The sequence below is a fragment of the Bidens hawaiensis genome, unplaced genomic scaffold (genome assembly GCF_021521415.1).
Source record: "Bidens hawaiensis isolate Kalapana, Puna unplaced genomic scaffold, B.hawaiensis_p1.1 tig00009139_1, whole genome shotgun sequence".
NCBI classification, from domain to species: domain Eukaryota; kingdom Viridiplantae; phylum Streptophyta; class Magnoliopsida; order Asterales; family Asteraceae; genus Bidens; species Bidens hawaiensis.
In genome coordinates, this window is record NW_027491672.1 from 489,040 (window position 1) to 515,806 (window position 26,767).

The following is a 26,767-nucleotide window of genomic DNA, read 5'->3' on the forward strand; positions in this document are numbered from 1 at the left end:
TCCATTTTTAAGTTTTCACCTTGAACGTAGGAATATTCGGTTTTGTAGAGTAAAGAAACATTAACTTCGAAATAAAAAAATGAAATTGATTGATAACAATAGAAGTTTTAGAACCTTAACAAGATTTCTTAATATTCTAAGCATATACACCGTACTTATTTTTAACGACATACAATCTACTATTACTAATATTACACTGATGTCCATCACTGGACTAGTAACCTCAACTTTCAATTAAGGAATATCTTATAACACACCAATATATCGTTGAGTCAAATGCTCCTTCGTGCACATACACACGAGACGAAATATTTTCATGAAAAAGTATCACGAATGTTAAAAATAAAAAGTAACGTATTTAAGTCGGAATGGTGATTAATCAGTTACAGCACTAGTTCACTTCTCGAACCTAAAAATTAGGGACATCACAAGTAATAATTACAAAAGTATTTATACAAAATGTACAAATGTAAATAGTAAGTTTATGTGACATTTATATCTTTTTTAACCCTGATAAACCGAAGGTCGCTTGAGTTTTAAGTTTCGAGGGTACTTCGCCCTTAGGCTAAATGCTAAAGAACAGAAAAGATGTGTAATAAGAAGTATACTCGTCGCATCTTTATATCATTTGACTACTGTTAAAATAACTAACATGTGAATCTATTAATTGAACTCCTTGTGTAAGGTCATTGATTGTTGAGAAGTGTGTTCATTTAACCTTAACCATCACCATAGGATGACATATTTGGTTTACTTATACAATAAAAGTTATTATTTTTAACGTGAGCCTATATAATTGTAACCCATTATTCCTAAAGTAATTCAGACAGTTAAATAAAGATGTGAAGATTGAAAGAAAAGAATAAAAATATAAAGATTTACACTCCTTTTTCTATTTATTACCTTAAGTCTTTAACTCATGAATATTTACATCTATTTCTTCTTCATAATTTAGCAGAGATTCAGGTATTCATCATAGAGCTTCTCGAACATTAAACTTTCTTCTTCTTTTGTCATAACTAGATCACAACCGTCCATTAAAAAACCATCATCTTGTTGACCATTGATTGTGCTAACACTTTCCGGTAACACCTCAAAGAAAGTCTTTCCATCTAACAAAAAGTCAAAGTCAACATCTTCAAAGTCAACCGTACAACTCGACGATGCACCACTCCCCATTGCATCCTCAACACCATCATTCTTGCTCATTGATAAAGATTTCCGATCATCCAATATTTGATTTTTCTTTGATTTTTTATTTTTCGACGTTTTTGATTGGTTGTTGTCGGTGTTTTCAACCGTTTTTCGTAGGTGAGCGGTCCAATGGTTCTTGATCTCATTGTCGGTTCGTCCAGGTAGCTCGTTGGCAATGAGGGACCAACGACTTCCGTGTAGAGAATGTAGTCGGATAATGGCATCATTCTCCTCAGAGGTGAAGTTACCTCTCTTGATACCTGGCCGTAGATAGTTCATCCATCTTAACCTGCAACTTTTCCCGCATCTAAGTAGCCCTAAATTCATAAAAATAGTAAGTTGTCGATCAGTTACAAAATTACAGTTTTTCAAGATCGAGTTGAGCCCTTAAGTCCAAAAAAAATAAGTAACGGGATGAGCTGGGCCCAAGCTCTTTTAGGCTCAACTTGTTTATTGTTAATTAATTATTTTACTAATAGCTATATATTTAATATATCAAATAAAAATTAGATCATGAGCTGGCTTGAGTTTGACAAGTGAACTAAAAGCTCATTTATTAAGCATACTTATTTTTAAGTTGGAGCTCGTTTCACGAGTGGCTTGACTCGTTTACACCTATAAGAAACACAATGATCGAACTTATACTCAATAAGTAAGAAGTTAGATGATTAATGTACCAGCTTTTGAAGGCAATGCACGCCATTGACCTTCACCGTGAGCTTGAATGTAATCGATGAGGAGTTTGTCTTCGTCGGAGGACCACGCGCCTCGGTGTAACCCGACCTTAGCACAGCATGGTGCTCTTCCCATTACAGGTTTTCGGTGGATTGAACACTGTTTGGTTATGGCAAATGCGACTACTTGGTGGCCTTTTAAACGCCTTTCTGAATATTTTATTTGCACGTTTTTATTTCAAGGCTTGATTGGTAATCATGATACATATAATATAAGTTTTTATGGGGTCAATGTAAACAGTATTATTTTTTTTTTGTTTATACGATGGATACCAATATTTTAGTGATATGGTCATTGTCACATGTAGTCACGTGTTCGGTGTATTTTATTAGAAACCCGTGTATTACACGGGATAAATTAATGTATAAATTACAATAAATAATTTAATATAAATAAAAAAAGATAACTAAGCCTCTTTATATTATGTAAAAAATGTATTACAAATATAGTCGTATTATATCATCAAATATATTTGACTTTTAAATCGAGAATGAGTTGTTCTACAATCGGTATACGATAATGAAGCAACGCCACTGAAGGAAAATTTAAAACAATGAGGTCTTTCCATGTGAAAGATATAGCTAAAGTCTTTCACAAATTTTCAATATTTAATAAACATGGTTTGTTGTAGATTCTTGAATTTCATCAAGTATGTTGTGAAATATATTCTAACAATGTACATTAGTATAATACGTAAATATTTATACGTAATTATTTATTTGTATAAAAATGTATAGATATAATACAAATAGAGTTTAAATAAAAGTGAATAATTTAATTAAATATAATATAAATAGAGAGTAAAATGAAAGTAAATAATTTTTTATATTTGCCATATATAAGTTTTGGATGGAAAAAAATTGTAAGGATTAACCACAAACTGACACAAAGGTCAGATATAATATATTTATATGTTTTCTTCATGACAACTTAATTTTATATAAATACATCTTTATTTGTCTACGTTTCGTTATGAATTTTATTAAAATCAGATATGTCATAACGCAAGGACAAACTTTAGCAACTTTATGTTTTATCAACGTCATAGCATCATGCAGGTTAATATATATCAATGTTTCCGCCGCAACGCATCGGGACTATTTACAACTATCCAATTAAAAATTCTCAGATGTACTAGTACTAGCAGTGCATCAAAGATGCAGTCATCGATTCTACCGAGAGGCCACAATTGCTGCGAGCAAACATATTAATGACGAGGAACGCGTTTTTGTTATGCTCCGTGTATTACACCGGATAAATTAATGTATAAATCACAATGAATAAGAGAATACAAATAAAAAAAGATAATTAAGTCTGTAAAAAAATGTATTACAAATATAGTCGTTTTATATCATCAAATATATTTGAATTTTAAATCGAGAATGAGTTGGTCTACTATCGGTATACAATAATACAACAATGTCACTGGAAGCAACATTTAAAACAATGATGCGTTTTGATGTGAAAGATGTAATTAAAGTCTTTCACAAAAATGTTATACGTTCCATATCCGACCATAGACAAAAAAGACAACAAATTTTCCTTTTAAATCAGCTTTCATGTTGTTCTTATAAACACACTGTTGTTCAACTATCACAATAGTCTTATAATAAATATAAAACATGAAAAATTTGTGTATGATTTTTAAGACTAAATATTTGTAAAGAAAATAAAAAAAAATTATTATAGCTTTCTTCAATATGAAGATGTCTCAAAAAATTAAATGTTAATGTACTATTTAAAATAAATTGTTTAATATATATATTTCAGTCTTAAAGAAAATATATTTATGACACATAATTATTATACTAATATTTTTTTATATTAAATATGTTTAGAATATAATTTATTGTATTAATAATTCAATTAATAGAGATTGATCAATTAATACTGTATGTTGAATTTATAATCAATATTTATATTTAGAATCAAGATTTTCTTTTATTTTCCATTAATAGTAGAGAAGTGATTTTAGAGGGAAATTGATAGTGAAAATTAACCTCATAATGTAATGTATTAAAATTATTTTCTTTTATTAGTATAGATAGATACTTCAAAAAACATAACGCCTACAGTGTAAAATAATATTATAGAACTATTTTTTAATGAATAATCATACCGGGGCGGTCAAATACATGTGCAGTGGGCCCACACTCATTGTATGATTTGATTTGAATAATATAAACCCAAATGTTGGCATGATTGAATGAACATGTGAATGATTTGATTTATGGATCATTACAGTAATAAAAGTTAACTATTTTTTTTTTGTTAACCACAACGTTTGTGAAGTGATTTTGAGCAATTAAATATGTAAATTCTTGAGGTCGTATTGATGGTGACTTTCATATCTTGGCAGCATCTCGAATAATTTAATATGAAGTTCCTCCTGAAGGAGCAAGGGTCGCAGTAGCTGTGACATCTGCCGCGATCCGACCCGACCCAGGTACCCGTTTCTCCGACCCGATCTCTTTCTTTTATGATTTAATATTTATTTATACTTATATTTTACCTTTAATAATAATAATGTTTTCCTTCCCGCCTCTTTCTCTCTTTTTCCTTCCGCCGTCCCTCCCTCTCCTTCTCTCTTTCCGCCTTCTTTTCCCTCTTGTCGCCGTCCCGCCCTTAAGCCTTGTTTCCCTCTTTTTCTTCTAACTCTTTGCTGTCCTTTGTTCCTTCCCGCCTAAGGTTGTCTGCGCAGCTCCACGCGCCAGACCCCTTACAAGGAATCCTGCGTGAAGACCACCTGTTTCAGCGATACGCGAGACGAACTCTTCTCGCAGCGCGCTAAGAATTGTAATTCTTCTCGCAGCGCGCGAAGGACGGTAGTTCTTCCCGCGACGCGCTAAGGATTTGTAGTTCTTCTCGCAGCACGCTAAGAATCGTAGTTCATCCCTCGACGCGCGAAGAATTATAGTTCTTCCCGCGGCGCGCTAGGAATTTTAGTTCCTCCCGCGGCGCGCTAAGAAATGTGATTCTTCCCGCGGCGCGCTTAGAAATGTAGTTCTTTCCGCGACGCGTTAAGGTTAGTTCTGTCTGCCTTCGCGCTCGCGCTCTCTTGACCTTTTGTGTCAGCCTTCTCGCGCTAAACCCTTTGAGTTTTCTTCTGTTTAATCTAGCCGTTTGCTTTTGTGTTGTCTTATCTTTTGAGCCGTTGACCTAATCTGCTTTATGTCTGAAAAGTTACTTTCGGCGCAGCATGCGCACCAACCCCATTGGTTGGCAGATAAAGTGACTGACATAATCTTTTGAGATCTGCTTTTGCCATGCTTGACCTGTACCTTTATCTGAACCGCCCATGCTTTTTTTTACTGTTCCCTGTCAGCTTTATCTTGCCCCCTGCAGCTGCCATATCTTTTGATATCTTTTGCTTTTGGAATCTTTTACTTTTTGGAGATCCTTTCCCCTTTTCTAGGGATTATGTCTCCTAGGGTTTTCCTATAAATAATAATAATATTTTCATAACACTACACACACAAAACACTTAATCTCTCCTGTTCTCTTGCTCCTTGCTCTCTCTGCCGTCTTCCTCTCTGCCTCCGTCTTCCTCCCTGTTCTGCCCTGCTTTTCCGGTAATATATATATATTATATATAATAATTTACTTATTAATTATGCTAACTTATAATCAAGACTTAAAACAAATCATTAAAACAATAATCTTGTTTATAGGTTAACTAGTGCTTGTTTAAAGTTGGTTCTTGCTTTATCTTACACCGCATCGTTTATCAAGTGAGTAATCTCGTACCTAATCCCTTTTTGCTTTTAATGTTTTGGGATGTTCATGTGTTCGTACAAACTTAGAGTCTTAATCTTGTTTATGAACTTTAGTCGCGCAGTATCCCATGTGTTGAGGACGTTTACTTGGCTGTTTATTTGTATGTGTGTATCATTAACCGCTTTGTTCGGCCTATTCCGAAGTTTTCATGGATCCATTAGATGAACACGGGAGACCTATCGTTTACGGTTTTCTTTGTTTACACTTGCACAGATGTTTTCTCGTTTTTGTGCTCAATTGGGAGCACGGATTGAACTATGAACTATGAGCTATGATCTATCTAGGCTTGATCACAATCTGATTGCGCCCTTGTTAAACACCAGACATACACGTGTTGCGCGCAGATTTATTGTTATCTATGTATTGTATTAAACTTGATTTCTCACCAACACGCAAGTGTTTGACGTTTATTTTAACACATGTTCAGGTTTGCAGTAGCCGTTTTGGAGCTTGTGGACACGTAGGAAGTTTTCTTTATTTTGGACCTAGATTAAAATGTATCAAGACAAGTTTTTGCTGTTCGAATATTATGATTTATCATATATTGATTTATGATGATTTATGTTATCTTGTTTACTTTGCGCGTGCGCGAATGAACGTATTTATTAAATATTGACACCCCATAGTGTCACGAGTAATGAAACAATATGTGGCGCCCCGATGTATAATCCGCCTTTGGTCGGGGTGTTACAGATTGGTATCAGAGCTCGTTGACTTTAGGATAGGTGATTAGACGTAACGGCCTAGAATACCTAAGAGTCCCTTCTCGCGCATGAGAGAAATCTCATGTTTGCACGCTTATTGTTAATTACTCGTTATTTATGAATATGCTCGCGCTTGCGCAGTATATGATTTTATGTTTTATTCCGCGATATTTCGATTTTTGTTGAATTTCGATTTTTATTGATTTTTCTTACATATTCGTTTGTTGGATTTGAAAATCCGAAAAGTCATGGTGATACATGAATAGTTGATTTTCAATTTCCATTTACGATTATGTTCTGAGGTTGGAGACTTGAAAAGTCATGGTGATACATGAATTGTCAACCTCCAATACTCATTTTCTTGTATATTTTATATTGAAGATTGAAAAGTCATGGTGATACATGAATCGTCAATCTCCAATACTTGTTTGCTCGTATATTTTAAATTGGGAATTCGGAAAGTCATGGTGATACATGAATTGTCGATTCTTGATTCGGAATTTGTTACCTTTATTAAGTCTGCATTTAGGGTCATTTAATCTACTTTAACTTTTGATAGTATCTAACTCTGCGAAACCAAGCTTTATAAAGTTATACTTTGCGATAAAACCAAGATATTAACTAAAATTAAAACTTTTATAGAATGCCTCCGCTATCTCGCCGATTTCAGAGAAGAGAAGCCTCGCGCATGCGTAGGCAGCAACGTTCCCAGGAAATGGCCGCCGCGATAGCCCAAGCCTTGAGCCAAAACAATACCTCCAGTTACAACATTAAATCCTTTAACGCGGGTAACCCTCCAAAGTTCGCAGGTCTTGGAGGAGCCACCGTGATGCTCCAATGGCTTGAGAAAATAGAAAACACTTTCCTCCACACCCAATGCCCCTCAGACAGACGAACCCTATATGCTTCCAGTGTCCTGGAATCCAGAGCGCTTACATGGTGGAATGGAGTAGCTCATGCGCGTGGCGCAGAGGCTGCTTCTAGCATGACATGGGAGGAATTCAAGGAAATTCTTACGCGAGAATTCTGCCCTCCCAACGAAGTTAAGCGCCTGGAGGAGGAATTTTGGAATCTTAAGCAGTACAGTGGTGAAGCGCGCGAGTACGCGACGCGCTTCCATGAACTAAGCTTACTGGTCCCTCACCTTGTTACCCCTTCCCGCCGAGCCATAGAGAAATTCCTTGGGGGTCTCCCCATGGAAATTCAAGATTCTGTATGGGCCAGAAACCCAGTTACCCTCTCTGACGTCATCGAGTTGGCCGCTGTGCTCAGCGACAACCATGTCAGAGCAGGAACCCTGTTCCTGCGGAGAACTGAGAAGACCAAACTCACCAAGACTGCCCCTGAACCAACAGAAACCAAACCTGAACCCTCGAACCGTAACAACCTCAAGCGCAGGCGCAAGGCCTATGCGCTTACCAACCCGCCCATTGTCCAGCAACCCATCTACCAACCCCCAGTTTACGCCCCTCAACCCCTGTCAGCCTACCCAACACCTCCTGTAGTCCACAACTATGCCTTAACCAATCCAGCACTCCCTGCCCCGCCACCTAAGAAACCTTACACAGGAAATCAACCCTTTTGCCCAACCTGTAGACTTCACCACCCAACCCAAACCCCGTGTCGACAATGTAACCGATGTGGCCGCGTTGGTCACTCTGCCGAATACTGTAGAGTCCCTCCCGCCAATCCAATTGCGCCAACACCACCAGTCTACCCGCAGAACCCACAACTAACCTACCAAAACCCACGACCCAGATCGTGCTTTAACTGCGGTGATCCCAGTCATTTCCGGAACGCGTGCCCAAGGCTACAAGTTCAGATTACGCAAGCGAATCCGGTGAACCAGATTTCAAACCAAGTGACGCGTGGACGAGCTTTTAACATAACCGCGCACCAAGCGCAAGCGATTAATGACGTAGTTAATGGTACATTTTTGCTTAACGGATTTTATGCTTCTGTACTTTTTGATACTGGCGCCGATCGAAGTTTTATCTCTCGCGCCTTCGAGCAGAAGCTTGCGCGACCGCGCAACGATTTAAAAGAAAATTTTTCAGTTGAATTGGCTAACGGCGAAACTATTTTAATTAACTCTGTGATTAAAGATTGCACACTTAACCTTAACGAAAACGATTTTCTGATCGACCTCATCCCCATGCCTCTTGGAAGCTTTGATGTTATCATTGGTATGGACTGGCTCTCGAATAATCGCGCCGAAGTTATTTGCGCCAAGAAGATGGTTCGCATACCTCGAGAAAATGGTGATCTTCATATCTACGGCGAAAAACCCTCCCGCGGTCTTAAACTTATGTCTTGCGCCGAAGCCCAAAGACTCATGCGGAAAAGGTGTATTGCATTTTTAGCCCATGTGGTTAAACCCGATGAAGGAAAGAAGAAGCTTCGCGATATCCCTGTTGTGCGTGATTTCCCTGAAGTTTTTCCTGATGATCTTCCTGGTATCCCTCCCGCTCGTGAAGTCGAGTTTCGTGTTGATCTTGTCCCTGGTGCTTCCTCCGTAGCTAAATCTCCTTACCGTCTTGCGCCCGCTGAGATGCAAGAATTGGCAAGCCAGCTTCAAGAGTTGACTGCTAAAGGATTCATTCGCCCTAGCTCTTCGCCCTGGGGTGCTCCGGTGTTGTTCGTTAAAAAGAAAGATGGATCGTTTCGCATGTGTATTGATTACCGCGAGTTGAACAAACTCACCATTAAAAACCGGTATCCCTTACCGCGTATTGACGACCTCTTTGATCAACTCCAAGGTGCCTCTTGTTTCTCGAAGATTGATCTCCGCTCTGGTTATCACCAGTTGCGCATCCGCGATGAAGATGTCCCGAAGACTGCTTTTCGAACTCGTTATGGCCATTTTGAATTCTTGGTCATGTCCTTCGGTTTAACCAACGCACCCGCCGTTTTCATGGATCTAATGAATCGGGTGTGTAGGCCTTTCTTGGATAAATTCGTGATTGTGTTTATCGATGACGTTCTGATTTATTCTAAGACCAAGGCCGAGCATGAGCAACATCTCCGGTTGGTGTTGCAAAAGCTTCGAACCGAGCAACTCTATGCTAAGCTTTCCAAGTGTGAATTTTGGTCGGATGAAGTACAGTTTCTTGGCCATGTTGTTAACAAGATGGGTATTCATGTCGACCCATCCAAAATTGAAGCAATCAAGAACTGGATTACGCCATCCACTCCTACCGAAATCCGTTCCTTTCTGGGCTTAGCTGGTTACTACCGGCGATTTATTTCGAACTTCTCAAAGATCGCTTTGCCCTTAACAGCTCTAACGCACAAAGGTAAACCGTATATTTGGGGCTCGAAGCAAGAAGAAGCCTTTCTGACGCTCAAGCGTTTGTTGTGTGAAGCTCCTGTTCTTGCGCTACCTGAGGGTAATGATGATTTTGTCGTGTACTGCGATGCCTCCAACCAAGGTCTCGGTTGTGTTCTTATGCAACGAGGCAAGGTTATCGCTTACGCATCAAGGCAACTTAAGGTTCACGAAAAGAATTATACAACTCACGACCTCGAACTTGGTGCAGTTGTTTTTGCCTTGAAGATCTGGAGACACTACCTTTATGGTACTAAGTGTATCCTCTACACTGACCATAAAAGCCTTCAGCATATCTTTGATCAAAAGGAACTTAACATGAGGCAACGCCGATGGAACGAACTCATCAGCGATTACGATTGTGAGATCCGGTATCATCCTGGTAAGGCTAATGTGGTAGCCGATGCGCTCAGCCGAAAACCCTGCCAGCTTAACTGTATCTTGCCGCGCACCCAGCTTCACTTCGCGCCGATTCAAAACAACCTTGAATCGCGTATTCGTGACGCGCAGCGCGCATCCATCAGTAATGGTAATCTTCGCGCCGAGTTAGCGTGTGGCGCGGAAGCGCACTTTGTCCCTAATCTGAGAGGAATTCTCTGCTATCTCAATCGCATCTGGATTCCCTTTGATGAGAATCTTCGCGCTGATATCCTGAGTGAAGCGCACAAATCTCGGTATTCTATTCATCCTGGCGCTGATAAGATGTACAAGGATTTGAGCATTACTTATTGGTGGCCCGGTATGAAAAAGGATATTGCTGTGTTCGTAGCTAAATGTCTGACTTGTTCTAAAGTGAAAGCTGAACACCAACGCCCATCTGGTTTGCTCGAACAACCAGAAATTCCTACGTGGAAATGGGAATGTGTAGCGATGGACTTTATTACCAAGTTACCTTTGACAACAAGCAAACATGATAGCATTTGGGTAATAGTGGATCGTTTGACTAAGTCTGCTCACTTTCTGCCCATTCGTGAAAACTACCGTGTTGAGCAACTCGCGCAGCTTTATGTCAAGGAAATTGTCTGCCGCCATGGTACTCCTTTGAGCATCATATCCGATCGCGATGGCCGTTTTATATCTCACTTTTGGAAATCTCTCCAATCTGCGCTAGGAACTCGCTTGGACATGAGTACGGCATATCATCCTCAGACTGACGGTCAGTCTGAGCGAACTATTCAAACTCTTGAGGATATGCTCCGATCTTGTGTTCTTGATTTTGGAGGTAATTGGGATTCGCACCTGCCTTTGATCGAGTTCTCTTGTAATAACAGCTATCATTCCAGTATCGGTATGGCCCCATTTGAAGCACTTTACGGTCGTAAATGCCGCTCCCCGATTTGTTGGAACGAAGTGGGAGAAGCTCAAATCACAGGACCCGAACTTGTTCAAGAGACAACCGATAAAATCGCCAAGATCCGTGATCATCTGCTGACTGCCAGAAGCCGACAGAAGAGTTACGCAGATCGTAGGCGGAAGCCTCTCGAATTTCAAGTTGGTGATCTTGTTCTCCTCAAAGTGTCGCCTTGGAAAGGTGTTGTCCGCTTTGGGAAGAAAGGTAAGCTTGCTCCTCGATATGTTGGACCATTCAAGATTCTCGCGCGTGTGGGAAAAGTTGCCTACAGACTTGACCTGCCACCCGCGCTCAGTAATGTGCATCCAACGTTCCATGTATCCAATCTCAAGAAGTGTTTAGCTGACGAGAACCTTCACATTCCGCTTGATGAAGTTCAAATTGATGAAACTATGCATTTCGTTGAGAAGCCTGTTGAGATTATGGATCGCGAGGTTAAGCAAACCAAGCGCAGTCGCATCCCTATCGTGAAAATTCGCTGGGAGTCCAAGCGCGGAGCCGAGTTTACATGGGAAAGGGAAGATCAAATGAAGATCAAGTACCCGCACCTGTTCTCTGCGCAACCTACTTCGAGATAAATTTCGGGACGAAATTTCTTAAAGTAGGGGAGACTGTGACATCTGCCCCGATCCGACCCGACCCAGGTACCCGTTTCTCCGACCCGATCTCTTTCTTTTATGATTTAATATTTATTTATACTTATATTTTACCTTTAATAATAATAATGTTTTCCTTCCCGCCTCTTTCTCTCTTTTTCCTTCCGCCGTCCCTCCCTCTCCTTCTCTCTTTCCGCCTTCTTTTCCCTCTTGTCGCCGTCCCGCCCTTAAGCCTTGTTTCCCTCTTTTTCTTCTAACTCTTTGCTGTCCTTTGTTCCTTCCCGCCTAAGGTTGTCTGCGCAGCTCCACGCGCCAGACCCCTTACAAGGAATCCTGCGTGAAGACCACCTGTTTCAGCGATACGCGAGACGAACTCTTCTCGCAGCGCGCTAAGAATTGTAATTCTTCTCGCAGCGCGCGAAGGACGGTAGTTCTTCCCGCGACGCGCTAAGGATTTGTAGTTCTTCTCGCAGCACGCTAAGAATCGTAGTTCATCCCTCGACGCGCGAAGAATTATAGTTCTTCCCGCGGCGCGCTAGGAATTTTAGTTCCTCCCGCGGCGCGCTAAGAAATGTGATTCTTCCCGCGACGCGCTTAGAAATGTAGTTCTTTCCGCGACGCGTTAAGGTTAGTTCTGTCTGCTTTCGCGCTCGCGCTCTCTTGACCTTTTGTGTCAGCCTTCTCGCGCTAAACCCTTTGAGTTTTCTTCTGTTTAATCTAGCCGTTTGCTTTTGTGTTGTCTTATCTTTTGAGCCGTTGACCTAATCTGCTTTATGTCTGAAAAGTTACTTTCGGCGCAGCATGCGCACCAACCCCATTGGTTGGCAGATAAAGTGACTGACATAATCTTTTGAGATCTGCTTTTGCCATGCTTGACCTGTACCTTTATCTGAACCGCCCATGCTTTTTTTTACTGTTCCCTGTCAGCTTTATCTTGCCCCCTGCAGCTGCCATATCTTTTGATATCTTTTGCTTTTGGAATCTTTTACTTTTTGGAGATCCTTTCCCCTTTTCTAGGGATTATGTCTCCTAGGGTTTTCCTATAAATAATAATAATATTTTCATAACACTACACACACAAAACACTTAATCTCTCCTGTTCTCTTGCTCCTTGCTCTCTCTGCCGTCTTCCTCTCTGCCTCCGTCTTCCTCCCTGTTCTGCCCTGCTTTTCCGGTAATATATATATATATTATATATAATAATTTACTTATTAATTATGCTAACTTATAATCAAGACTTAAAACAAATCATTAAAACAATAATCTTGTTTATAGGTTAACTAGTGCTTGTTTAAAGTTGGTTCTTGCTTTATCTTACACCGCATCGTTTATCAAGTGAGTAATCTCGTACCTAATCCCTTTTTGCTTTTAATGTTTTGGGATGTTCATGTGTTCGTACAAACTTAGAGTCTTAATCTTGTTTATGAACTTTAGTCGCGCAGTATCCCATGTGTTGAGGACGTTTACTTGGCTGTTTATTTGTATGTGTGTATCATTAACCGCTTTGTTCGGCCTATTCCGAAGTTTTCATGGATCCATTAGATGAACACGGGAGACCTATCGTTTACGGTTTTCTTTGTTTACACTTGCACAGATGTTTTCTCGTTTTTGTGCTCAATTGGGAGCACGGATTGAACTATGAACTATGAGCTATGATCTATCTAGGCTTGATCACAATCTGATTGCACCCTTGTTAAACACCAGACATACACGTGTTGCGCGCAGATTTATTGTTATCTATGTATTGTATTAAACTTGATTTCTCACCAACACGCAAGTGTTTGACGTTTATTTTAACACATGTTCAGGTTTGCAGTAGCCGTTTTGGAGCTTGTGGACACGTAGGAAGTTTTCTTTATTTTGGACCTAGATTAAAATGTATCAAGACAAGTTTTTGCTGTTCGAATATTATGATTTATCATATATTGATTTATGATGATTTATGTTATCTTGTTTACTTTGCGCGTGCGCGAATGAACGTATTTATTAAATATTGACACCCCATAGTGTCACGAGTAATGAAACAATATGTGGCGCCCCGATGTATAATCCGCCTTTGGTCGGGGTGTTACAGTAGCAAGATCAACCCCTTTTATTGCACCAAAGATCTTATCATTTTCGAAGGAACTGGATTTCCATCATTTTGTTTGAAAGGAGAAAAGGAATTGCAAATTATTCATGAATCTCAATGAACAAGAATTGTGCAACTACTATGAAACGACTTATTAGTGGATTATTGAACACTATGGAATAGGATATACATCACATATCCTGGATCAAGTAAAGAATACTAAATGGCCTTGAATCAGGGTATTCAGGAAGAATAGGTTGTTCCAGCTCAATATCGTCAAAAATTTCCGACTATTAATAAGTGTTTTCAAAATAAGAAATCACGTTTATAACAATAGTTTGTTCTATTGTACATAATAATACAACTTGTTTTTTAGTACTACTAAATCATTTCATGTTATTTTGTCTCGTTAAACAAAAAAACAAACTTTAATATAATACCGAGTATTTAGTATAAACATCTGAAAAACTAGACTAACTAGTAAATATTGTCACAATATATATATCTGAATACATGTTAATAACTTAGTTAATAAAGTATAAATCCTATAAAGAATAATTAATAAAAATTAAATGGCAAAATATAATTTGTACAAGATTAGTTTGTAATTATCGAAAGGTATAGCTATTTAGGGTATACATTCAAAAAAAGGAGAAAAGTTCATATTTTGATTCTTTTTTCTACACTTGTAGATGTAGCTAGAACAAGAAATAATATTTACATGTATTTCTTTAAACGTGTGAAAGCAGCACAATGAAGTATGAACTAACCAGAAGCGGCCCAAACTACCGTGCATTGACCGATCTACTTACCAAATACCAAAAGAATAATAATCCTAAATGGAACCATGGAAATGTTTGATATGACTTCATTTCTATTTTACAGATGATACCTTTATTTGGTGCCGACCCAACAAATCTAGGCCTGACAATTAGAGGTGCACAAACCAGTTTGGGTTGAAACCGGTTCAGTTTGGTCAACAAAAGTCAAAGCCGGTTTATGATCGGTTTCGGTTCGGATTGAAACCAGTTTCTTGACCAGCTTACGATTGGTTTCGATTTTGGTTTTAAACCGGCTTTTTGCCGGTTTTGACGGTTTCAGTGGAGAAAGCTACAAACGTGTTCCGAACATACGGTTACAATCAGTTCCAATCCGGTTTCTATATAACCGGTTTTAAACCGAAGAATACGATAGTACTATAATATAAGAATATGATAGTACTATATATATTCTCTAAATAAAGTAATTAGGATTTAAAGTACGATGAAGAAAATGACTCTTGTATTTCTTAATAGGTATATATTAGTTAAGGCGTGAGTGGCAAGAAGATAAGGTCAGAGTACCACGTGAACTGTAAGCGTACGTATCGAAACATTATTATGAGTATATATGCCAATGTTTTTCACCCATTATCACTATACGCCAACTTTAATTAACAAGTTGATCAACTGATTATGTTTAAATTCTGATGCTTCAGTTTATAATCATCTGTCAAATGTTTCGAATAATGTAAATGAGTTAAACTATTTGGATTCCAATGTGCGATGTTGTGAGAATCGGCTGCTCAGTACGAGTTTGGTTGGTTACAATGAAAGAGAAAATATAATCTCTTATTCTACACCGGCCTTAACCATCTTACTATCTCATCAAAATAGGAACGACGTTTAAGAAAACAAGGATTTTCACGCATTTAAGAATCCAAGGATTTTCATGCAACGTTTGATCAACTTATCAGACCATGTGTAGTGGAGCGCATCCCCTCATGAAGCCCCATAGCCCGATATATATATATATATATATGTGTGTGTGTGTGTACAGGTTTAAGAGGAAACTCAAAAAAAAATGGGAAACTGAGAAACTATTTATTTTACATGTAAAATATACTAAAAAAATTCATTTTTCATGTAAAAAACACATTTTTACATAATCTTTTTAGAGTTTTTTACATATAAACACATGTAGAAGCCGTTTAAAAAAAAATTAATTTTTTGTTAAAAAACGGTAAATTTTTTCTTTTACATATAAACACATGTAGAAGCCGTTTCTACATGTATTTATAAACAAAAACTTCAAAAAAGTTTACGTTAAAACTAATTTTTTTACATGTGAAATTGAGTTTTATATTATTTTTTTCATATAAAATGAAGAGTTCTCAAGTTCCCCACTTTTTTTAAATTCCCTCTTAAACTTGTCACTATATATATATATATATATATATATTTGATTTCATTTGAAAACCAATTTAAGTTTCAAAAACTCCAAAGAACAAGTTTCCTGTGAGGCTGAAGTCTTCTGAGCCTACCCCGTAACCACTTCAAGCACCCTAATGTTTCATTTAGAATTCAATGGTTAAATGGTTAAAGACTAACATCTATCTTAATGTACTATTTTTTTTTCTCTGTTTTGGGTTTTAACATTGAAAGTAGATCCTTGTCTCATATAGAATACAATATACGCATGGATGCTTTCGAACTTTTGTCCTTATATTAGAATAGTAAAATACTAACATCTATCTTAATATACCAATAGATTTTCTTTCCGTTTTAAGTTTTAGTCTTGAAAGTAGAAATATTATACTGTGTGTAATGAAGCATGGTTAGTTAATCAATAGTATTGTCATGTAGGTAGTGAGTTATAAACTAACTAACCTATCAAATTTGTATTGTGTGGAGAGTGTTAGTTAACCAAGTTTTTAATCATGATGATAATAATGGTTGGACCAATAAAAATACAGTAAAGATTAAATAAATAAAATGATGGCGATTTGGGCGCTAGGGGAAGGCGAGGTTGGGGTCGTGCCCCCATTTCATTCGGCCACAATGGTGTTGGCAACGCCATTTGCTTGCGTGGACTTGATTGGATTCCAATTATTAACAATCACACACAGTCTTATAATACATTAACTTTGAAATAAAAATATAGATATAAGTGATTGATAATGTGAGTCATTATAGAAGTTTTAGAACCTCAATAAGATTTCTTAATAATCTAAGCATACGTACGGATACCAAATATTTAAAAGTACCGATCATGTTAAAAAATGATGTTTTAAAATCGGAAGGGTGTTTGATCGGGTAACTTTAAATTAAAACAATTTTAATAGCATGTTATTGTGCCGTCGTATCTTTTCTAACTCTAGTAAACCGAAGGACGCTTGGCTTGACTTTTAAGCTTCTGCTTGAGGATACTCCGCCCTTTTGCTAAATGCTAATTAAAGAACAAAATAGATGTGTAATAAGAAGTATACTCGTTGCATTAGGGTCCAATTAAAAATGGCTAACAAGTGAATTTATTAATTAAACTCTTTGGTTAAGGTTTTCTGATTGTTGTGAAGTGCATGTATTCATTTAACCCTAACCAACGAGATGAAACCAGAATGATATATCGATTAAAGGACCATGTCAACAAGAAGATCATAATTTGATTTAATTTTATCTTTTATTACGTAAACCGACCTGAAATAAACCAAAACATATATATCTTCGTAATAGACAACCAAGTACCGAAAATTCAACACATGGAAAACGACTATAGTTCGCCATTAACAACTGACTTGGTTTTCTTTTGTCCGCAGTGGTAATTGCTAGTTTTAACCAAAAAATACTATGAAAAGAGAACCATACGTTTGTATAATTTAACCTGGGGTTGTGTTTCATACACCAATTGAATGCAAACTGTAGTTTATACAAAGAAAATGTTCATTTACAAGGTATTTATTTTTGTCTTTTTTCGGCTAGTGTATGAAAACCAAATCTACAGAAATCATAAAAGTTACCAAATTTACAAGCCTTTTTATTTGTCTAACCTTGTAATTTTCTAAGGTGTTAGCTACATATACTCCCCTCTCATCCACTTTTACTAAATATACCCTCTCTCTCAAGTTTTACATTAATACAATTTAAACATTTTTTTGTTTCTTTTGTCATTTTGTTATCTTTTATTATCATTATTATTTTTATAAAGGCATTCTTTTTCTATTTTTTACAACAATTTTTTTTCTATTTATTTTTTATGTATTTATGTATATTTAAAAGCCTTTAATAAAAACATAATTTTTCTTATTTAGAAAAAGTTTTTTTTTTCTTATCTAAAAAACGTTGTTTTTCTTGTTTTAAAAAATGTTTTTTTATATACTTATTTTAATCTTTTTGGAGAGCGTTTTTTTTTAAAAATAGATAGTTTACATTCTTTTATAAAAAAATATATTATTTTATGTAAATAAAAAGGTTCAATAACATACAACTTGATAAACAAATTTTACTCATTTCTTAGTTAACATTAATCTAATATATCCAAACTTAACAAAAAAAATCAAATTGTTTTGAATACATTTTATAAAATAAATAAAAAAACTAGCAAGAGAAAACATACAAACCTTTTCAATACAGGTAAAAAAATAAACAAACATTTAATAAGATCTTAAAAAGTAAAATAATAAAATCAATAACAAAAATATATATAAAAAATTGTAAAACAAAAATAAAATGTAATAGTTTTTTATTTGATATTTTGAGAGAATTATAAAATAAAATAAGAGGGACTAACATGTCAATTACAAATGTTAAGGGAAAATGAAAGTTCAAGAGGGGTGTATGGATAGCAAGGGAGGGGGGTACGTTTAGCCTGACCCTTTTCTAAAGATAATCTTATTCCAAAAGTAATTTAGCTAACATAGGTAAACAAAAATATGCAGATAAAAAAAACGATAAAGAATTCAACTATTTATACTTTTTTTTTGAACTATTTTTATTTCAACTCATGAATATTCTCATCTAACTCTTCAAAATTTAGCAGATTTAGGCATTCATCATAGAGCTTCTCGAACATCAAACTTTCTTCTTCTTTTGACATAACTAAATCGCAACCATCCATTAAAAAATCATCGTCTTGTTGACCGTCGATTGTGCTTACGCCTTCAAAGAAAGTCTTCCTGTCTAACAGAAAGTCAAAGTCAAAATCTACAAAGTCAGCAGTACAACTCGACGATGCACCACTCCCCATTCCATCCTCCACACCATCATTCTTGCTCATTAATAAAGACTTCTTATCGTCCAATATTTTCTTTTTCTTTGATTTTCTTGAGCCACAGTTGCTCGTGTTTTCAGCTTTTTTCCGTAGGTGAGCGTTCCAGTGGTTCTTGATCTCATTGTCTGTTCGTCTAGGTAGCTCGCTGGCAATGAGGGACCAACGACTTCCGTGTAAAGTATGAAGCCGAATAATGACATCATTCTCCTCGGAGGTGAGTTACCTCTCTTGATACCTGGTCGGAGATAGTTCACCCATCTCAACCTACAACTTTTTCCGCATCTAAGCAACCCTAATTAAGTCGATAAAAAGCATTAAGTAGTTAGTTTACATGTTACAATTTTTCAAGCTCAAGTTAAGCCCTGAGTTCACAAAAGTAGTAACAAGGTAAGCTGAGTTCGAGCTCTTCTACGCTCTACTTGCTAGTTAATTATTAATTATTTTACTAATAGTTATACCAAGGTTGCAAAAGTCGTTAGGCGGACATGGTAAATATAAAGGAAATTAAATTTTGGATATGTCAAATATCATAATTTTACTAATATTTATAACAAAATAGATAAATATCAATATAAATAAAAGAAATATATTTTTAAATAATAAAATATTCTAAAAGTTACTAATCATTAATTAAATAAATGATATTTGTTTGTTAATATTATTGAAATACGAATTGTGTTATAGTTTTTTTAGTCAAAATCGGTCCAAGTTCACCGATAAGATGTGGTTATGCCTGAGGTTGACCACATTTGACCGATTCTTGGTAACTAGACGGATTTACAGAAACTCGCCTCGACGACATACCTTGTAGCGAGTACTCGGCCTTGTAATCAGTGGCGGATCTAGGAATTTTTTTCAGTGGGTTCACTGTTCGGTTCAAAGGTTCTGGTCGTTTCGACGGTTCGGGTTGTTTTAACGGTTTACGCCGGTTAAAGTTTATTACATAATAAAAATACAACATAATAACAAAAAACAAACATCGTCATTAGAAATTTATAAAAAAACACAAATACGATGGTCATTTTGAAATAAAAAAAATAACACTCTATACTTGTTCTCTATTGTTCTCTGTGAGTTTTCATCTTTTAAAAACGTTGCATTAAATCTTCGACAAAAACTTCTTAAAGGAACTCCCTTTACCGTAACAAATGCAAAAAATGTTTAAATATCCATCACTCATAATAAAAAACGGTGTTCGGTGTTTGTGTTACAACTAAAATTGTCATTATAACCTTTTCAACTAAAATAGGCATTAAAATTATGAAGACATATATCTACAGGCATTATCAAACTACCAAAAATATAAACAAAACTTAATTAAATATAAGAAGATGTATATGTGTATTCCATGAACTCAATTAAAATTAAAAATGATTTCTATCGGGTGATGTTTTCTAAAACTTATACGAGACCATGTGGCTGTTGTGTTTAACCAGTTAGGAAAAAACAAATAATAAAACAAAAAAACCGCTGAAACAGGGAATCGAACCCAAGTTGCCTCAAAAGAAAACTGTGTTGCTTACCACCAGACCATGATTCCACATTGTTTATGGGTTCTTTCACAATTTATACGTGGGTTCACTCTCATATTTTATATAGACGTTCTATATAAAATCCGAAATTCAGTGGGTTCTCGTGAAACCGCACCCGTATACATGAATCCGCCCCTGCTTTTAATCCTACTTTTACAACATTGAGTTATACCTATTTTTTTATATATAAAACATATTCATATAATTTACTTATTATTATCATAATTTTATATATAACAAGAATTATTATAAAAATCTATATTTAATATATTAAATGAAAACTAGACGCATAATAATAGACTCGTGAGACGGGTCAAGCTTGGTAAGTGAAGCTACGGTTCGGGGTTTTTTACTAATTAAGCAAGCTTTCTTTCAAGCTTGTTTAATGAGTCGATTTCGAGTAGCTCACGAGCGACTCGCTGGTTTACACCCCTTGAAACACATGATCGAGCTTATATTCAATTAGTAGGAAGTTAGATAGTCAATGTACCAGCTTTTGACGGCAATGCTCGCCATTGACCTTCACCATGAGCTTGAATGTAATCGACGAGGAGTTTGTCTTCGCCAGAGGACCACGCGCCTCGGTGTAAACCAACCTTAGCACAGCACGGTGCTCTTCCCATTTCTGGCTTCCGGTGTGGCAAGTGGCGGATATGAGGGACGACAACACAGTTTGTTAGTTTTGACTAATTATGCGAGTATTTGGTGGCTATTTAAACACCTTTCTGAATATTTATTTGCACGTTTTATTTCCATATTAGTAATCAAAATACACTATAATATTAATATGATACTTTTTGGGTCATTGTAAACAGCATTATTTTTTGTTTTACGTAGGATATCAATAATTTAGTAACAGGTCATGTAATTTTCAAAATAAAATTATAAAGTTATTATCTTTAGTCACCACTTTAAAGTTTTAAAATAATATAAAAACCCATATATTGGATGATTGAATGAACCTGAGAATGATTTAATTTATTTATTATCAACGTTGACAATTTTGTCATTATAAATTTATCAGCAATTAAACATGCAAATATATTCCGGCGTATTGATATTAACTTTTCTGAAAGATAGTGTGAATTGTGTTGTGGAAAAAATGGATATTTTATATTTACCATGTGAGCGTTTTCCAAAATATGAAAATGCATGTTTATTCTCAAGCCATAGAATGTTAAACAAAAAACAAAATTTAATATAATACTGAGTACTTAATTCATCAGGAAAACTAGTAAATATGTTCACAATATCTATCATGTTAATAACTAATAATGAAATAAAGTATAAATGCAATAGAGAATAATACTAATTAAGTGTATTCAAAGACCTTGGATTAAAAAAACTAATATCCTCTCAAAAAATATCGTTGATGTATTCAGTTTTGTTTTGTTTGGGTTCTAGCCCCTTGCTAGTTTGGTTCTAATGAAATCTTCATTTAAAAAAAATGTATTCAAAATATAATTTGTACGAAATAGTTCATAACTAGAGAAGGTATATATAGTTACTTACGACATACCACCTATGGCAAAAAAAAGGGGTTTCTAGGTTGAGCACTTATGAGGGTGAAAGGAGATGATCGGTTGGATTAATAACCCGTTAATGATTCAAATGTTGTTAATAAAAAAATTAAAAGAAGCTATTTAGGGTATGCGTTAATAAAAAGGAGAAGCTCATGTTTTTTATTCATTTTCTAAAGAGAAAAACATGATTTGCCTCCCTGTGTAATATGGTCGGGGGACACTTGAACCGATGATTTATAAATTGCGCTATTGAACCCACATATTTTTGGCGGGCTCAGTTTGACCTCGACCGTCAATTGACCGTGGACAACAAGGGAATTTGGTAATCCTCTCTTAATAATAATAATAATAATAATATAATAATTAAAAATAATAATAAAACCAATAATAACAAAAGATAATAAATAATATTCTAACCCACTCCTGTCCCCGTCCCCTTCAGACCCCCTTTCCCCGTTTTTCCGGCAAAGCCACCTGAAAACCAAGAAACTACGGCACTGGTGGTAGACCGGTACCAGTGGTGAGCTGTTGAGAGTGAAGGTGACGAACGATGATGGTGGTTCAGTGTTTGTAGCTCAATGGAGGTGGGGATGGCTACCTGTGGTGACGGGTTGGCGGTGATGTATTGAGGTGGTGTTACAGTACATTACTGTGACGTTACGGTGGCCGTGAGGAGAGAGAAAAGCGATAGATTTGGCGGTTAGGGGATGAAACACCAAAGGAAATGAGAGGATGGTGGTTGATGGTGTTTTATATTGTTGGTGGCTGTTGACGTGCACCGCCCCCTTTCTCCGTTTTTCTGGCAAAGCCCGCCGCCGACACCACTGAATGCTATTCCTCCTATAATTTTTGATTCCTTTCCGGTGTAGTATTCATTCCGATGGGATCCTTTCTCTTTCGGTGTAGTATTCATTCTAATGGCCTCACGGATACAGTGTAAAACTTCTTCGATAGGTTTACGAATATTATAATGTGTAGAAAGTTTGATAGTTGTTGTGTTGTGATAATAATGATTGATGTTGTTTATTGGATGTATTATTATTATTGTTGTATTGGTATAGATAACGATAAAGGTTTGGTTGAGGTTATTGTGATTCACATACATAATTGAAATTGATGTTATTTATTCGGATGATCGATGAATAATGTTGAGATGATGATGATTAAAGATCTGGAGATGATAATGAACTTGAGATGGTGATGAAGACCGGAGATGATGAAAATGAGGAAAGTAAACTGATGGTCGGTTATTTTGTATATATATTAGTGTATTAATTATGTAGTTTTATTGAGTATACTGTTAGAACTTTGGTACTTCATACGTGCTTTTGTATTTCAGGTCATTGATCGTTAAAGATGCTAAATAAGAGACTTATACGGGCATGGAATGATATCTCGGGAAGACCGAAGCATGATTTGATGTCTTGGGAAGTGTTACAAGGATTCGGGAAGAGTATGGGTGAGAAATCATAAGCCAATGCTAAAACTGAACAAGATGGGTTGTCAAAATGCGACCATGAAGTAAAACGAGCATATCATGGGACAAAAAATGAGTTACGGGAGCCATAATATATGAATTTTGGGTTTCTCGACGAGAGGAATCCAAATATGAGGTTTTCTTAGGTCGCAATACGCTATGGCATGAGGTTATGGCCATCGCGTATCGCTATGGACAGAAAAGACGGGAAATTTAGGTTTTAAACATATTCTTCATCATAAACAACCCTAACTCCGTTTTGACGAAGCAAAGGCGATTCCAGCAGCTCCAAGAGGCGATTTCCACCACCATAGCTTGTGCCAAGACCTTCTGCATGATCCATATCATCCGTATCAAAGATTTGATGATGTCACGGCTCGGCTAATCTCTTAAAATCGCACCCAGGATGTATAGTTTGTAATCTTTACAGTTTTTCTCATGTGATTAAGAACACTTGTGTATAATTATTGATGATTGATATATGATTATTGATGTTTGGTATATCTGTGTGTTCGGTCGGTTTAGGTTTACGTTGGTCTGAACGATATGTTACCAGTTGCTAGATAATTAATCATATAACTGTTTGGTTACATTGAATACGATAAAACATACAATTGCCCTTAACTGAGTCACACTGGTAAGGACTGTTTGATAACCAGTGCCGTGTGTAAAGTAATTGTTGATGTCTAAGGTTTTGTCTGATTGATCAATTTTTAGTTAATCGTTAATAATTAATCTGTTAGGTTGCATGAGATAACTGTTGGTTGCTTACTTGAATTCCCGGGTGTGATTTGTTTTGTTAACTGCTTAAAACTCGTTTATTTGTTTGTTGCTTAGTTCTCTAAATTCATTTTAAATTGCTTGTGTATTCAGCACTAAAAACCTGTTACTTCATAATATTAAATCTGTACACGAATTGCATTGACCACATACTCCTTGTGATACGATACCCTACTTGCTCAAACTATTTAGTTTAATTAGGTTTTTGATTGACTCAAACGACGGTCATCATAAACCTAACTAGATTTTGAGGAAGATGTAATAATGAAAGTGGTAATATATATTTCATAATATGAAACGTAACAAGTAGCAACTTAGTTCACTTGGTAAGCTTTGTAAGTTGATAAACCAGTGGTCATGGGTTCGAATCCCAGCCTCCACATTGCTTTTGGATGATTATTTTTAGCCTGGATTAAAGGCCTAGGGGTAAAAAGGTGATTTTATCAATTTTTAACGGGTTAAAGGACGTTTGACTAACAGTAGGGGTCATGCTAAGCCTGTCAGAAAAATATGAAGATTTAGCACGCGCAGTTTAAGAATCAGTGGTTAAATGAAGCCCGCCCATATTACACAAGGAGGCAAATCAAAATTTTCTATTTTTAAAAACATATGTAGTTGTAGACTTGTAGGTAGGGGTGTTCATCGGATCGGATAACGGATTATTTGGGTTATTCGGTTCGGGTTATTCGGATTTGAAAATTTTTGGACCTTATCCGAAATCCGATCCGAATCTATCCGAATTCAATTCGGATCGGATTCGGATAATATCCGAATAATCCGAAATAAACCTAAAAAATTTTCCTATATTTTTGTTCTTAACATTTAATAGTTTAGAATTACAATAAGCATACAAACTAGAAAATAAGAATTACCCTTAACACAAATTTAAAGTTTAAACTTCAAGTAATAGTCTAATAAATATACTAAATCGGAAAATACCACTAATATATGTTTTTTTATTCGGATTAAATGGATATCCGAATAAACACTAACTCAAGATGTAAACAAGTTAGTTTAAGCTAGATAAGTAATACTTAGAAGTGGAGGGGCCAAAGTGTAACATAGTATTATTATAAATAATAATAATAATAAACCCTAACTTATTATTCTCTCCCCACACAAAATCCCGATCGGACTCCTCTTCCCCCCCCCCTCACGGCTGCCGCCACCTATACACACACATACAATCAAGTTCTCAAGCCTTTGATTGAAGATTAAGGTGCTAGGAAGGTATAAACGACTATCCTATGCATCCTTTATACTTAATTTCGATGTTTAATGGGTTAATTGAAAACCCTAGAGGCCGATTTTATGTGTGTATGTAGTTCTTATGATTGTTGTTGATTTGATGATGATTTGATAACTAGATTGGATATTGTTACATGTTAATTGCTTGTGTCTTTGATTTGAGTTGAAACAAAAACCCTAATCATGTATTTAATGTGTAATTGATGTGCATGGATAGTGATTATGGAGTCTAGAGTGTTATATGAATGAAGGATGGTCCATAGATAGTTAATATGTTGAGTTTGGATGCAAACAGTTTCTGGACAGATTGTGTTATTGATGTTTAATTGGCTGTAACGAGGTGTAAATGTGAAAATTGGTTGAGATTATTGATACTACAGTAAACTAGGTTGAGTCTAGTTTTTAAAGAATATAAACTTGTAATTTTTGGACAAGTAAAGGTTAACTTTTATGATTTTACAAAAACATTGTGCAAAGCTGAGTTGTTAGACCTGCTGTTAGGTTGTTTTGTAAATATTATATCTCATGAACTACGAGACCAATTGGGTTGGTTCCACTTCTGGAAGTTGACTTATTGAGTTAGAAACCTAACCCAAGTGGTCTTGTATTTATTGGATTTTTCGTTTAACGGGAATTTCAAATAACATTCTGTTGCGCATGAATTTGACTGTTATGAGTTTGCTGTAATGATTTGATGATTGTGAGAAACCTATGTGGAATAAAAATATAATAAAATATGTTCTGGAAACCTAAGACATATATGCTTCTGTGATGATTTTTGGTAAATTAATTGAGATGCTATGATCAGTGGAATAGTACAATCTTTCAAGTAGAATTTCTGTCTCGGTGAAACTAGCTGTTGAATTTTGTGAAATGCATGAAACATGATACTTGCTATATAATTGTTATGTTTTGACCAAATTGCCCTTGCGGGGAATAATTGCTAATTGATTGTCATGATTTGACCAAATTGCCCTCGTGGGGAATAATGGCTACTTAATAGTTATGTGTTGACCAAATTGCCCTTACGGGGAGTAATTGCTAGTGATGTACTTTATGAATACATGACACGTAAATAATTGCTTACACATGTAACGTATCACAAATACATTTGTTAAAGTCACACACGATTCACAAACGAAACACGAAACATGTTATGTGCATAGGTATTATGTGCCGGGTCTAGAGACTCGATAATATTCCGACACTTAGAAAAATCTCTTTGTTGTTTTAGAACGCTAGAGAGAGTTTTTCTGTGACGCGCATCTTGGTGAATTATTTTGGGAATACTTCGCAAACAGTGAGTTTCACTTTCCCCTTTTAAACTTTTTAAACGCTTTTCACTTGGGGGAGATAACATACTCCGAAACGCATTTAAGATTTTGTTAATATAGATTATATATCACTTGTAAAGACTAAGTGGCAA

The 26,767-nt window shown here is 36.1% G+C and overlaps 1 protein-coding gene and 1 pseudogene across 1 annotated transcript; both read right to left on the reverse strand.

Annotated features, from left to right (window-relative positions):
- Window positions 1-936: 936 nt before the first annotated feature.
- On the reverse strand, window positions 937-2,014 carry LOC143531272 (transcription factor MYB8-like). The gene is made up of 2 exons (XM_077026604.1): window positions 1,872-2,014; window positions 937-1,511 (listed from the first exon to the last, which is right to left on the reverse strand). The coding sequence occupies exons 1-2, from the start codon at window positions 2,002-2,004 to the stop codon at window positions 952-954; spliced, it is 693 nt and encodes a 230-aa protein (XP_076882719.1). The 5' UTR covers window positions 2,005-2,014; the 3' UTR covers window positions 937-951.
- A 16,488-nt stretch (window positions 2,015-18,502) lies between these two features.
- On the reverse strand, window positions 18,503-20,945 carry LOC143531260 (transcription factor MYB1 pseudogene; annotated as a pseudogene).
- Window positions 20,946-26,767: the final 5,822 nt, after the last annotated feature.